Genomic DNA, 16,003 nt, shown 5'->3' on the forward strand with positions numbered 1-16,003 from the left:
AGAAAATGTTTGGATGGCAGACAACAACAGTTCACAATCAAAAGTATACCATTTCTTTCTGAGGAACTTAAGGTGTGGCAACCTAACGTTTTCTTTAGGTTCTGTATCTGGGCTAATACTGACCCAATAATGCCCTCTAGTGGTGCATCCATGTACAGCAAGACAGGCTGAGAAAAGACATCCTGTCTTTTTTCCTGTCCTGTGCCACAACCTGTGGGTTAGTAAGAGCATGTTTAAGTGACTGAAATGCCTCCTCAAACTCAACTGTCTATCCTAAAAGAGTGCCTCTGTGAGTTAGAGTGCAGGTGGCAGCAATCATCGGAACGGTTTAAACAAACCTACGGTAGTAAGAGCATAGTCCAACAAAAACCCTAACTTCTGTGGCTGTCCAGAGCGTTGGCCACTTTCATACTTTTTCCATGTTCTTCACGTCCGGCTGAAGTCCTTGGCTGAAGTCCTTGGCTGCATAACTTTAAACTGAAAAAGACCACTCCCGCTGTTAAATACTGCTTTGAGTTTTCTGTATTCTATACAGAATCTGTAAGTAAAACACCCGGGGAGGACCATGCTTTCCTCAATGATGTCCTGTTCAAGGAGCCACTGGATTTGTCTTTCAATTTCCGCTCAGATATTTGGGGAGGCCCGATACGCTCTCTGCTTGATAGGACCAGCCCTGATGCTATGCTTAAACCAGAGCTTCTCAAAGTGTGGGCCATGCCCGTTTGGGGCCCCGTTTGTGTTACTTTAAATGGCAGTTGGCAGCCAACTGAAAAGGTGCATTTACCGCCGCCTACTGTAGTTATACATCTTCAAAATATGTGTTTTACGCTATACCATAAAAAGAAAAGGGAAGAGAGGAGAGAAAGAGAAAGGGAGACGGCAGAGCCATACAGAGGGGGCGAGGCATTTTGGGGAAATGTGGCACATTAGGCATGACAAACGTGTTTTGAGGAACAGAAAAATGCCAAATGCCCACTCAGGGTTAATCTCTAAATATGAGCTGTGGGTCAGCCTGCCTCTGTGCCAATCACACACAGATCACTTATAGGAAGTCTGAATATGTGCTCTGTCCCGCCACTGTCCCGCCGTACACACATCTGTCCTGGTTCCCTTTGCACTCGTCTCCTCCACTTTGAGTCTTAGTTTTAAACTTGCTCCACTTTCCATGCGTTTTTCCTGCTAAATGTGAAACTTAAGCACAGCGGGACAAGTCAGCTCCGCACAGAAAGCAGTGTGTATGACAGTTGTGGACCTGCAGTGGTAAAAGTGATCCACAGAGAAGTAATACGAGAGCGTCTCCTCCTTGAAACACCTCATTCACCGCGGGGCGCACCAGAAGAAGTTTGAAAAGCCCTGGCTTAACCAGGTCAGACCATCCAAAGTCCTGGTCATGGGCACTGAACATGTCATAATAAGATAAAACAAATCTCCTTTTCCAAGCTTCCCATGGCAATGGCTGGCTCTCCATAGTTTAGTAGTAACTTCAGCAGCATAAACTTCTAAACGATCCCCCCGGAGGAGTTGCAGAAAGTGTCTGGGGAGGAGGAAGTTTGAGAGTCCCTGCTTAGACTGCTGCCCCCGTGACCCGGCCCCAGATGAAGCGGAAGAAAATGGATGGATGGATTGTCTCTGAAGGGAAATGTGTCTTCTGCATTTGACCCATCCTTCAATGCTGCTGGGGCAAGAGGTCAGGAGCAGAGGTCACTCTCTGTCTTGCAGCATATACTTCTACAGGTTCTTTGGACAGGCGCTGTCTTGTATTGACTAAAGTTTGAAAATGAAGCAAAAATGATTTCCTACAAAAAACAAAAAACGTCATTAAGCTTAGCTGCAAATTGGTCATAGTCCTGTTTCACAGCTGGTGACAAAGATAGCCAATATGCTAATGCAAGTCACAATTTTCTTTTAATAAAAATAATTTGTAAATAAAATCATATATTAGAGCATTACAAACAGGAATGTTCAAATCCGATTAATGTCCCTTTCATTTTTCTGGATAAGATTGACGCTTCCTACAGTATAACAATGGAGGTACCGTTTGTACCAACACAAGTCGATGGTCGTTGCGGCTATGTTTATGGTCGATGTACTTGTTAGATGTTGTATATGTACATCCTGTCATTGCATTATGTCGTCCAAACACAACGACATGGAAGGATGACATAACACGTTTGTATCAAACGTGGCTAACCACATTGCCAGATTACATATGACAAAAACAAGTTGGAGTAAAAGCAAATTACTAAATTGGAGTAAAAGCAAATTGAACACACACCACACAACTACATTGACCATCAACATAGTCGCAACAACCATCGCCTTGTTTTACAAACGGACCCTCATAATTAAGGCTCATCTGTGATATTAGCTGTGTTTCTCAGTGGAGTGGGCGAGCTGCTGAGTGGTCACAGAGTGGATGTGCTGGAGCAGGCGGTCACAGTAAAGTGGACTCCTCTGTTTGTCTCTCACTGCCTCCGTCTCAGTCTTCACGAGCAACGGGTGCACCAGGCTCGCTTTCTTCAAGATCTCTGCACAAAAAACACAATAAATTGATTAAATAATTCCTGCAAGTAGGGTTGACAAACTGCATTTAGACTATATTAGCCTTTATCGTTTCTATAGGGAGCGCCTCGGGATCCCCCCGGAGGAGTTGGACAAAGTGTCTGGGGAGAAGAAAGTCTGGGAGTCCCTGCTTAGACTGCGGCCCCGGATAAAGCAGAAGAAAATGGATGGATGGATTGTCTCTGTAGGGAAATGTGTCTTCTGCATTTGACCCATCCTTCAATGCTGGAGCAGAGGTCACTCTCCATCTTGAGCTAGGCTTGGTTACGACTACCAGTACCTTCGTTGGAGGATTTTGACATATTATGCATGTTTTGAATTGATGGGGGAAACCGGAGTGCTCAGAGGGAACCCACCCAGACACCGGGAGTCACATAATGCTTTTAATGAGCTTCTATATGTGCTGTCCCACACCATAGAGCAGTCATTTAAATAGGGCAAAACCAAGGAACAGAATGTTTGCCATTACTGAAATATTTCTAAAGATTTTTTTGGGGAGGTTTCCAGCTTATTCTTTCATCAGTAATCACCATATTCACCCTCTCAAAACTAAAAAATATTAGACAAGACAAGTGTACCCACATATCTGTGGGTACACTTGTCTTATAATTTCTGAACATCATAATTGTGCTTTTGTTTAGCCTGAACCTTTTATTAATGTTGCCAAATTCTAATTTAACGGTTTGTAATAGTTTCTGTACATTTTCTCCTGAGCCAAATGTGTTCATGTCATCAGCAAATTTGACTAATTAAGATGTTCACACGTTTGTTTTTAGAAAACTTTCCCTCTAATCCCATAATGCAATTTTTAAAAAAAAAATACAACATTCAAATGCTTTGCTTAAATCAACCAATAACCCTCTAGAATATTTCCTTCAGTCAATAGCTGTGGTAATTTCTTTATTATAATAAAATAAAGCATGAAATATTGAGTTTATAATTTTCTTTAAAGTAATGAGAATTGATTGTTCTTGATTTATTTACAATTATTTAATTCATTACACTCCCTATACCTTTAATGTTATGTTTATTGTCCTACATTTTCTTAAGACATTTTATCTATATACACCGGTATAAAAAAGGGCGTTTCTCCATCTTTACCCTTTACACACCTGTATGTTATTCCGATGTTGAAGTTCTCTTTTTCTTACAATAACTTATCTCAGTACCTGACATGTTCAGGATTGTGTGTTCTCTAAGGATAGTAAACAATAATAGTTTTTAAATCAAATTAATTGCTTTGGATTTCACTTAGACACTTCAGTAAACTGACAGCAGGGGGCAGTGTTGGGCAACACTTGAGATTCACCTTTTGAATCAACAAGTGCCCAACTTAGTGAGATTCTTGCTCTAGATCTCTTGTGCTAAACAAATAATAATGATGTGCAGTAAAACCTAGAGGAAGGGTTTGTTTGATAAGAAGCAGGGGATAAAAAAGAAAAGAAAGAGACAGCCAATAAAAAAGGATTACATGGAACAATCTGTGGCCATAAGACAATCTGTGTGTCAGTCAGGCTGCTGGGACATCTTGGAAGTATCAAACCATTTCAGATATACGTCTGAAATTCAAAAAGCAAGATAAAAGGATGACGTTTAGGAAGAACAAAGCAAAAGAGCGGCTACGCATGAGACAGTCCTTCCATATTTGTGGTTGCTCTGTCAGATACAAATGATCACTCAGCAAGATTTAAAGTTCTCTGGTTTCACAAAGGGCACTAAACTGCATATAATACAATCTAATACAGAAGAAGCCAAACGAGTGTACAATGAGCCATAGTACAATGTCTTATTGCAAACTCAAAGGCCCTTTGATCCTCAGGATCTTCTTCTGTGCTCGTAATACTAATTTGATAAAGCATATCTGATGCTGAACTCTCCATTTGCTTGGGCTTTGAACATGCAAAGAATATAGATTTATTTTGGCTCTGTATGAGCTGGAAACTCCAAGTTGCTATGGAGATAAGTTAGGACCAGTGGCAGAGGCATCAGCGCTCACCTGCAGCCTGTCAGAAGTAATGACAGCTAACAGTGAAGTGAGTGGGAGAGCAGAGCTGCTCGAGCCTGTTACCCTCTTCAGGAAACGCCACTCAAACTTTCCATCCAAACATCCTTAAAAAGTGAAGCTCAACTACAAACAGACTGTTCAGTATTAAGTGAAGGAAGGCCGGCTGATAGCATGAAGATGGTTGGATTAATTTGTGTGAGACTGAGGGGAAGACCCCATATGGTGGTGATTACAACGTGGCCATTACAAATGTTTTATGATGATTGGTTTAGCAAGTGTTTGAAATAAAAGGGGAGTAATCTGCTGACAGCCTGCCAGGGCCATTATCCACTGTTTGATAGAGGATACCCAAGAAATCACAACCTCCTGCAAATGTCTTCAGCACAGCAGGAAGGTCTGTAAATCATAACCGCAAATAAACTCTTCATTAATCCACTTTATCAATCTTTATCTTTTAAAATGTTGGTTCCACCTTTTTCCGGTTGAGAACCATGGCCTCGGATTTGGAGGTGCTGATTCTCATCCCAGCCGCTTCACACTCGGCTGCAAACCGTCCCAGTGCAGCTGCAGGTCCGGGTTTGATGGAGCCATCAGGACAACATCGTCTGCAAACAGCAGAGATGGAATCCTGTGGTCCCCAAAACGGACACCCTCCGACCCCTGACCGCCTAGAAATTCTGTCCATAAAAACTATGAACAGAACCGGTGACAAAGGGCAGCCCTGGCGGAGTCCAACATGCACTGGGAACAGGTCTGACTTACTGCAGTGAACACAGCTCCTGCTCCGGTCATACAGGGACCGGACAGCCCTGAGCAAAGGGCCCCGGACCCCGTACTCCCAGAGCACCCCCCAAAGGATACCCCGAGGGACACAGTCGAAAGCCTTCTCCAGATCCACAAAGCACATGTGGACTGGTTGGGCAAACTCCCATGAACCCTCGAGCACCCGATGGAGAGTCTAGAGCTGGTCCAGTGTTCCACGACCGGGACGAAAACTACTCTGCTCCTCCTGAATCCGAGGTTCGACCATCGGTCGGATTCTCCTCTCCAGTACCTTGGAATAGACCTTAATTACTCTCCCCAGTTAACTGTGGCACTTTCACTTATGAACAGGAGATCTTTAAAGTTATTCTCACCCAGCACTTGGTCCTGCACTGCGCTGTCGGGGTCATCCAGGTGGAGAAGCAGTTGCTGAAAGAGGAGCTGCAGGTGAGAAGCGCACAGCTCTGGACTGTAGTCTTTCCTCAGGCTGGACATCCACAGGCCCAGAGCCTCCAAAGCCACAGCGCGCACCTCCTCACTGCTGTCATCCAGACGCTTCAGCAGCTCTGCACGACACAAACATTTAGATCATGCACTTCACGCACTGGAGTGAGATATTCTAATCAGAAGGGATCGATCTCACTTACCTGGATAAATCTTGTTCAGAGCGTCAGGGTGAAGACTAGATCCAACAAGTCTGAGTATTGTGGACACAGAGCGACAAGCTAAAAGTCTGGCCATCTGAGAGTCTTCTTCTAGAGCCGACAACACCTGAGGACTCAGTTTCTCCTCCACACACAGCACCTGGAATTAAGTTAAGCTTGATAACACTTATAGTAGAAGTCAGGAGTCTTTGCCAAACCATTGCGTGATATTCTGTAGTCAAATTAAATGTCACCAGAGGTACAATGAAACTTAAGTCCAAATGTCTTTATCACAGGATATTGATAAACAAGGTGAAAGTGAATGTATCGGCCACTGATTCTTTTGGGATGGAGAAAACATCTGACTATTGTAACAAAACAGATGTTAAAAAGAGAAAGGGGAATCCTAGCATTGACACTTAGGGATGACATCAGTGATAATATAAAGATGACACGTGCGACTGGATCAGCTCAGAGTTTGGAGGAAACATTGTTCCACTTAATTAAAAACCTGTGTGAAAGATCTGAAAACAAATCTGGAAAACACTGATCTTTTCTTCAAAGGCTCCTGAGGTAATGGACATTTTTGTGTTGCTATATCTTGGGTCTCTACAGTTCACAAAGGCGTGTTAGTCAGTTTTGCCAAGTCACTTTGGAAAAGAGGCCTGTTTCTGAACACACACAGTTTGTGGGCATTCATTGGGCGGGCAGGTGCACAAGGCCATGTCCTGCTAAAAGGTGCTGCTTTTAACAAGTGAAAGCTTTGTTCCTCCGGGACAAAGTTATGTGAACCTGTTTGACCTTGTGTGCACCTGCTACTTGCTGCTGGCCAACACAGTATGACACAGGATAATTTATTCCCCAAATGACCGAGTGGGACTTTAACTTGAAGCAAATGGCCTAAACAGAAATACTGAGCTAAATGTCAACTCTAAAACCTTTCAGTCAGCACAGCGTCAGTCTCTTCACTGTGTTGCTGAAAAGGTCATGCAGTGCACATCTGTAATGCAGAGATGAAAGTCACCTGTGCAGGTGTGATGGCTCCTCCGTGCAGCAGAGCCAGGAGACAGCTGATGGCTGCTGTGCGGACAGCAGCTGCAGTCCTCCCAGCACGCCACACCAGGTCAGGAAGCAAGATGTCACACAGAAACCTCTCTGAATGCTCTTGGAAAAGGCTGTGGACAATAAGAAACTGGCATAAATTAGAATTCTAGGCATTGATAGTTGGTAGTGCCATTGAATCATGTTAGCAACATATAGTGTAAAGTTCTACTATTAGTATAAGTGTTGAAACTTGAAGTCATACATTGAAGCAAACACATCTTTCCACATTATAGACTTCCAAAGAAAAGATGAGCATGACTTGTCAGACGTGCACCGATGCCAGGGAAGTCTGACTGTACAAGAAGAGGCTGCACAGAGAGACTTTTGTGCCCACAACAAGAGTCCAACTCAGGTTTGCTCACACAACAAGACGATCCTCGGATCAATTCCAGGACCGAGTTCTCTAAAAGATTTATATTCAGCATTTTTTCAATAATGTCTCCAGTTTAGTCAAAGCCTCACAGCCTGAAACTATGATGCAGCTCAAACTTTGAAATAAGCTGTGAACTAAGCGATAAGCTAAATGGTATTTGTAACATTCATAAAATATAATTAAATGTTGAAATATATATTTTTTTTTTAAATTCAAACATTTCTTTATTTCTCATAAAAGTCTTGAAAGAGCACATCCATAAAAAAACACTCTGCCAGCTCTTTTTGGAAAATGACACTTGCCAGTTGCATTAATGACAACGTTCACACATTTTTAAAATTGTGTGTGTAATAAGTCCAATGTATCCATGTTAATTTCTGCATGCTCTTATGGCATCTCAAAGAAAGAAGCATGTCTTCTGTGCTTGTTATGGTCCTTTCGATGGCTAATATTGCCTTTGTGTCTGAGAACTGGGTCTGGACTGGAGCAGTCCTGGCAGAACACACAAACATTTGTAGTGAAAAAGGTGTAAAAGACACCCACTTTGAGTTAATGGTCCAAAAATGATAAAAAGACAAAGGAACAAAAGATGGCTAAAATATGAACAATGCAGCATTAAATTATGCTGATATGTCTTTTTTGAGTGTTAAAATATTCACACTTCAGTGTGTATTTAGAAAAGGGCATGTTAGAAGTCTACATCTAAAACTACCAACCTAGCTTGAGCTTCTAACATGACCCAGTATAAAGGATGTTGGCTTCAGAGTGACAGGAAGTAAAAATGTCACCATGGTAACATTATGGGCAATGTTTGCATTTCAGATTGAAGTGAGCAGCTGTTGTCATCACTTTGGGAGGAGCTGAGGCTGAACACATTCCCTAAGATTAAGCGCTGAGCCTGCGCTGAGAGCTCCACAGCTGAGGACTGGACCTCAGAGGCCATATCAGACTTCCAGCATGGAGCGCATGAACATCAACTTGTGTTTTTGACGCTCCTCCTCAGTACGGCTCCCTCAAGCAAAGACTCATTTCAGAATTGCTCCAGAAATGTCAGAATATTTTGCCTTTTACTTTTCTAATTGCCAAAACAAATATGTTTGAGTAATGGTGTAGAGAGCGCTTCATAAAACATTATTCTAACTGTTGTAACATTCACAGGTTTTACAAACTGCAACATAAGACAGTGTCTAGATGGCTGGTGGTCACAAATTCATAAAATATTTGCTCAAATCTAAATCAAAATATAAAATGAGGCAGGGGCTATACTCTCACCCGTGAGAATCCACAGTGTGCGGTGCCTCCAACAATACTTTAGCCATCATAGTGAGGATACTCATCTTCATCTCAGGATCTTTCTCTGGTTGAAGACAGTTCAGAAGAATCTGCATCAAGCGACTCACAAACTCGCCAATGACCGGACCTTCAACAACAAGGATTTCGTTATAAGCAACAATCTAAAAGAGTCATATTTTGTTATGTCTGGCCTGTGTCTCTGGTGTTTTGTGCATGGACAGATCAGAGGATCAGAGGAGGAACAGGCCACAGTAACACACAGTGACATATAAAGAGGTCGATGTGCAACAGTGACTTTACCTGTGAGACTTTCAGTAAAAAACACTATATGAGCAGCCCCGCCCCCGTCCTAGTTCAGGTCATGCTTACACACACACCCACACCGTCTAACAGCATGTTTACAGAGGTATAAATACTTGTAATGAGTGATACGTGTGCGCCTGTGGATGTGAGACATAGGAAATCATGTGGCTGGCCAAAGGTGATGCCAAATAAAGGTATTCTTAAGCTATACAAAGGGAAAGTCTGGTTTTAATTTCACAGTTTTTTTCAATATGAGGAAATACCATTTGATTGATGAGAAAAAGGATGTGGGTTCAAATACCAGATGAAGTAAACCAAACGTTGCGCACACACATACAGACTCAAAGGTTTTAGACAGGAGTGACACTAGATGACAGATAAACACAGGAACACATGAGGATTGCCAAAAGTGCCTCCCCTGTGTACGTAAAATGAACTAAAGTGATCTATGTTATGCTAAACTGACTTGAGCTTTTTAGGACCTTTCATTTCAACCCTACAATTCAGAATCGGATAATTTAGGGTAGTTCATAGTTAGATCAAGACTTTTTAAAAACACCCATCACAATATAGTTATGGGACATTTAATATCATCAGTCTATAATGCGACATAACTGTAAATCCAAGACAGACGCCTAACTTATGCGAGTGGATACATTTAATCATAAAATCAATATAACAAGATAATATAAGACCAGTATACTTATGTACTGTTACTATGAATTTCCTTTCAAATTTAATATTTTTAAGACCCTTTTAAGACCCTGCGGCTGACCTGTAATTAAACTTAATAATTATATTGATTTATGAAACCACTTTATTTTCAATACTAAACTCTTGGAAGAACAGCTGGCTGAGTTGACTTAAAAATGGATCTTGTATGAACAGGACAAACAGCTCATGTTGCTCATATTATGATGTAACAAGTTATGTCTTGACAAGCTCTGGAAAGACTTGGTCCACAAACCCTGCATAGTATGTTTGATAACACATTTAGATAAACTAGCTTATAAAAGACAACAATGTGATATGGTAAAATCATAAGTCATTGCACACACTTCTGCACGTTATGTTTAAGTGTCTCTTCAGGAGCTGTGGTTTAACTTGGCACTTTGCATGTTTAAACTTCAGTCCTCACCTGATTGTGTGACTATGATATGCAGCTGGAGCCTCTCCGGGGAATAACTGGACCAGCTGTTGACAGAGGCACACAGCCAGTCCATCAGCTGCTCCATGTGGACTCTGTAGAGCTGCTGTGGCGAGGCCAGGCCCTGCACCTTACACAGCAAATGTATACTGTCCAATGTAAAAAATAAAATAAATAAACTAAATCTGAAATTGAACACATTTACACTTCATTTATAAATATTTTCTATCTAAAAACCCTCAGCCACCATATTTCAACCTCAAGTTGATAAGAAATGTTTTTTTTTTTTTAATTATTTGAGCAGTTGGCTGAAATAACTAAGTTGCTGCCCTACAGTACACAGATCAAGCATAATAGTCGATTCAGGGCAAATGCACAACATATGAGCCACTCCTAGTCATTTCCTAGTACTTAATTTCCTAGTTACATTCATGACATTTTGCATTATTAAGCCACAACAGTGAGAAACAGACTTAATTTTCACTTTCATGCTCAGGTGAAACATTAAAGTCTAAAAGAAACAGAAGATGATAAACCATAATGTGAAACCATGGGAAAAATGACAGTTTTAAACTGTGACTAAAACTAAGGAACAGGATGTCAGGAAGTCACAGGAACTGTGACTTCCTGACAGTCACACAGACTCGCACTAATAAAGCCGAGAGGAAGGAGTCGGAATGAGAGAGTAAATAATTAGCCGACTCTTCAGGGGAGGAAAGTGACCTGTCAGGGCACTTTATAGTTCCTTCATGGTCCCTCAGGGATGATCAGGACCTAAACAAAGGCTAAATCAGACATTTGGGTCAGTCGTGGGTCTAAAGAGAGCTAGACAACCATGACTAGACGGCTGATGGGAAAGACTGTCCCTTTATTTGGGGAAAACATACTCTGCTTTTTTCCTTTGGGTCCAGGGACTGCCCAAGGCCATTCTCAGCCTCATGGTGGTTTTAATTTATTCTTCCCTGCCTCCTCTCCAGCATGATATCACAACATTCACGCATTATAGTCTGGTGAAACCCAACACTGGTAAGGCCTTAGTTATTTTATTACTTGGTTTACGGATCCGCCGCACTTAGATTATTGATTTATACAATACAAATAAAATGTATTATCATTTTTTTTATAAAGTATCTCCGACAAAGCAAAATAGCATTAAATTAAATGTAAAAAGCGGTATTAAGTCAAAAGACAAGAGTGTGTGAAGCAATTTCTCGCCAAACTCCTGCGGGAGTGAGAGACGGAGCGGGTCTGTCCCTGTGCGCGGTCCTGGGGAGAGCGTGCGCGCGCCCGTCTCTCTATCTGCTGCGCGCCTTTATATCGTAAATACACATTTTAAACCCGTTTACCACATTTTCTTCAGCGCGTTTTGCCGTGGCTGGGTGGGTGGGGGAGGGTGCACACATAAGCGCCAGTTCTGTCTGTCTAAAACACGCTAAATCTACTGTTACACACTCCTGCACGCCGCGTCTCCCCCCCTCTCCTCTCCCTCTCCTCCCGTGGTGCGTTTTCGGCAAACCCGGAAGAAAACATCTTTTGAAATTGAAATTATATGTGCGCCAACCTGACAAGCTACAAATAAGACTTGGCTGGTGACGCACACCTGCTCTGTGAAGCAGTCTGTTAGTCACTATCAACTATTTCCTATTATTTTGTCTGCGGTTAACTGTGCCTCGTCCCTGCCCCTTTCACACTGAACTAGATCTAAACTGCTAAGGTGCAATTGTCCTCACATTCCACTGCCTAGTAAAACTTTAGAAACAAATAAGAAAAAGTGGCTCAAGGTAAAATAAAGATAAAGTAAAAAAAAATATTATAACATCTTATAATTATCATTTCTTTACCTTTTCAGTGAGTTCTGGCTCCGTGGAGAGGCACTGCACTGTGACCAACACTTTGAGGAGCTGCAGACTGACAGAACTACATTCAGAATCACACTGATGCAACAGGACGTCCACACAGGCCAACAACTGCTCCAAGTACACAACCTGAGACAATAAGAACCAAAAGCAATTCATTGTTATTCAAGTACATTTGTGGTGATAGTATCAATCTAGAGGGCAATCAATACCAAACCTATTACTGAAACTATCAATCATGAAAACATGTATCTCATAACAGAATTGGATCTTTTCTGAAAACCTTTCTAGTATGATAAGACTTCACAGTAGAATTACAGAATCTAGTTTGTGCTGAAAAGTACATTCCATTGTCTAAAAAAGTGTTTATGGTATCAAAATCGGATCAAGTATTGGGCCTTTTCCCTAGTATCGAAATAAAAATCGGATCAAGTATTGGGCCTTTTCCCTAGTATCGAAATAAGAGTTAGAAATATTAGTATTGTAACAAGACTAGAGACTATTCCAAAAAGTATGAGTTAATAGATTGAGAAGTACCATTTTAACATATGAGGGTCAGATATGAGGGCTTTGTGGCTCAACTGAAACATTACACTGGAACTCAATTGTTGCACTAATATATATATATATATATATATATATATATATATATATATATAAATAAATAAATAAATAAAACAATACTCTTATTAAAGCCAGGGCCTTAATGGAGGATTTTATTAGTTTGGGTCACAATGAAATCCATGCACAGCAATTTAAAAAATAATAAACTATGCACACTAAATGCATTTCAGATTTTCCACCTCAGAGGAATGTGCCAGCCGCTTGTCAGCCAGTGTTGTGATGTTGTGGTGAGCTCATGTTTAAACAAAAACAGGCTAATTTCCATGCCATTACTGGAATTGTGGCCCCTTTTCCGATTTTGCTCTTGCCTGTTATTAGGTTTGTTTGGAGTAGAAGGGATTGAAGGGTGTCGTTATAGAGGTACACGTGGGGCAGGGCCTTGCTGCCGTCAGTGAACTTAATATCAAAGATTCTACAGGTGCATTTTGGAGCATGCTCCTATAACCTGCCATAAAAGACACAACGGCCCTGAATGGACAGCACAGCCGATCAAGAGAGAGGAAACAGAGGTCTACATCCATCTGTGTGACAATGTGTGACCATCCTGTCCTGTTGTTCCCCTCTCTGGATGACCCCTGCTAGATTGGAACAAGAGAACAGAGAAGCGGGTCAGTTTCCTTTCCCATTTATCACATGGGCTCGAGCAGACAGGCTTTGAAATTTCAGGGATTGTTTTAAGGGCTTGGCAGTGAGACAGGAAGGAAAAAAAGGTGGTGAACTCTGGTCTTTTTTTGTGTGCGACCTTACATAGAACTATAAAAACAGACATTGTGTTGCCTCATCTATTTGCAGAGGTCACCAGAGCCATGCCGAGGTCACATGGAATTAGTGGATTTATGTTATTATTATCTCTGAGGGGAAATTCTTGAAAGCCCCACAGTGAGGGATGTGGTATAGGTGAGCTAGTGGTGGGCCATTCTGAAAATATTTTTTGAAGCGAAACATGTTTTAGGAAACTAGAACGGCAAAGAGGATGTGACTGATGTTTTCCACAGTTTTTGAAGAAGGCATCTTAGTTATTTCTGTTGGAATATGCAGTCTGACTGTTTTAAACACTGTTTGAAAAGTGTCACTTTAGCCAACTTAGCATCTACTCCAGAGCAAACTCGCTGAACTTACTGCTTACAGAGGTGCTATTGAAAAGGAAACTCCACATCAAAATTATCAAGAAAGTTAAATAAGTGAAACATGGCCAAAATAAATTAAGATTTATGAACACACAGAACAGATTGGTTGATTTTTTAGGCACAAACATGAAGATAGTGGTTAGTAGTTGGATGGGAGACCGCTGGAACACCAGGTGCCACAGTCGTGTCCTTAGGCAAGTCACTTCACCCATGTGGTGTGTACCTGAGAGATTGGTGTTGGTTGGAGCTACCGATGGCATGGATTGTCAGCCTTGCTTCCGTTAGCCTGCCCCAGGGCTACTGTGGCTAGAAACCACCACAGAATGTCAAGCGCAATATAAATCCAATCATTAATTAATTGATAAATGTATTAATTAGCTAAATACTCTTTGTCGGAAATGACCTGTTAAGGTTAATTAATTTGGATTGTGGCTCAGCTCTAGAACATTTCCCCACAAACTTGAAAATTGGTAGACTTTACATTTGTTATTTTTGTTATGAAATTGCTAGATAGATACAATCTCTGATTTGATACCACTCTTTTCTTTGACCAGAAGTGTCTCCTTTTCCTATGCATTGATTAAAATCCCTTCTTCTGACCTGTTGATATTCCTGGCAGACGTCGGGTTGAGCGAGGGTGTTGGTCACCTCTTCAAGATGTGGTTTAAGGAGGGGCTTGTGGCAGCCTCCCAACACTGCAGCAAGAACCATGAGGGGAACCCAGGGATGAGAGGCAGAGGAGGGGCATGTCACATGATCCAGCATCAACTTGAGGAAGACGGCGGGAGGGACAAAGGTTCCCAGTAGTTTTGCAGCTGCCAGACACTATGTGGGCAGAGATTATAAACAAAAAAGATAAAAGAGGATGTAAGTAACAGGAAACAATGTATTAACCTTGCACATCTATAAAGATCCAGATTTAACAGGTGCATCCATGGTCCTTGGGCTGCGTTTGACTAAGCATAAAATGAGAACTCGTGTGTCACCAAATGTGTTGACATGGAGCTCAACAGATGGGAAATCAGTCTAGTAGTGTTCACATATTTGGGTCAAGACAGTGAGTCAAAAATATTACACGTATAATAGTAAATGTGCATAAAATATGATTTACTTACGTTATTAACTACATCCTTTTCTGCGTCCATGCAGGCTCTATAAAGTGTGGCCAGCAGAGGTTGGAGGTGTTGTGTGCAGTGGTCTTCCGCGTGCAGGAGCAGCACAGAGAGCAGTTGTGATGTTCGAACTCGAGTAGCAACCAACCAATCAGACACATCGTGGGTGATCGCAGGTACCAGTCTACCAAGGTTTCTGACAACGAGCTCTCTACAGCCCAGCCCAGGACGCTCCACTGCAACATATGACGCAGTTAAGTAACTTAAGTACTTGGCTTTTTGTATTCCATTTCTATCCATTTGATACATATTAAGAGCAGAAGAAATGAAGAGACTTAAGAGCAATACATTTTTCCTGAAGTAGGAGGGGACAGAAACAGAAAGAGCGCTTTCAGTTTCCAGACACACATTCACAGAAGAAATAGAAGGATAAATGAAATGTGTGAGTAATATAATGTTCCAAAAGTTCTGACTCCTGATCCTACATGTTGGCATCAAAAATGTCATGCAGCATTTTACAAAATCGAAAATCTGCTGCTATGAAGAGTCAGGGCCTCTCTGTTCTGAAGTTTTGAATAGTTTTTGCGCAATACATCAGTTTACAATCAACAAAATATTAAATCTATGTTTTACAGTTTACAACTAAATACCCAAAACATGATGTTTTCTTTAAAGTTGTGCCTCTATCTTGACATGAGTCTTACTCATGTGCTTGGGCCTTTTTGATCAAGGTCTACACCCAATCCTCTGTCAAGTAAAACAAAAATGGTTTGGAGCAAAGTTCAGACTTTGGAGGAAGACCTTAGTTACTGTCATATCTCCCAGCTCAATAGGAGATCAGTTCTATGCTCACACAGCCCAATGTGACCTTTGCTCACACAGAACTCTGTCTTTTATGTGGCCACATTTGGAAAACGGTCCAACATGTCCCGCCTTTTGTTTGTCCCTTTAATTTATTATAGTTAGCTCTTTGTTTGAAAAGATCAGGGCCTTTTTTAGGGCTTTGTTGTAGGGTTTAAGTTAGGGCCTTGTTGTAGGAATTTGGTATTATTATTATTATTACCTATATCATGCAAAATTTACTTTTCAGA

At 41.4% G+C, this 16,003-nt stretch overlaps 1 protein-coding gene across 1 annotated transcript; it reads right to left on the reverse strand.

Moving 5' to 3' along the window:
- Positions 1–1,967: 1,967 nt before the first annotated feature.
- On the reverse strand, positions 1,968–15,212 carry LOC140358806 (dynein axonemal assembly factor 5-like). The gene is made up of 9 exons (XM_072443855.1): positions 14,916–15,212; positions 14,401–14,625; positions 12,034–12,178; positions 10,185–10,352; positions 8,723–8,870; positions 6,998–7,148; positions 5,977–6,133; positions 5,704–5,895; positions 1,968–2,528 (listed from the first exon to the last, which is right to left on the reverse strand). The coding sequence occupies exons 1-9, from the start codon at positions 15,210–15,212 to the stop codon at positions 2,365–2,367; spliced, it is 1,647 nt and encodes a 548-aa protein (XP_072299956.1). The 3' UTR covers positions 1,968–2,364.
- Between the last annotated feature and the right edge of the window lie 791 nt (positions 15,213–16,003).

This window comes from Eucyclogobius newberryi, unplaced genomic scaffold (genome assembly GCF_026437365.1).
Source record: "Eucyclogobius newberryi isolate DKJ021-1_F unplaced genomic scaffold, fEucNew1.0.hap1 SCAF_13, whole genome shotgun sequence".
In the NCBI taxonomy this organism is placed as follows: domain Eukaryota; kingdom Metazoa; phylum Chordata; class Actinopteri; order Gobiiformes; family Gobiidae; genus Eucyclogobius; species Eucyclogobius newberryi.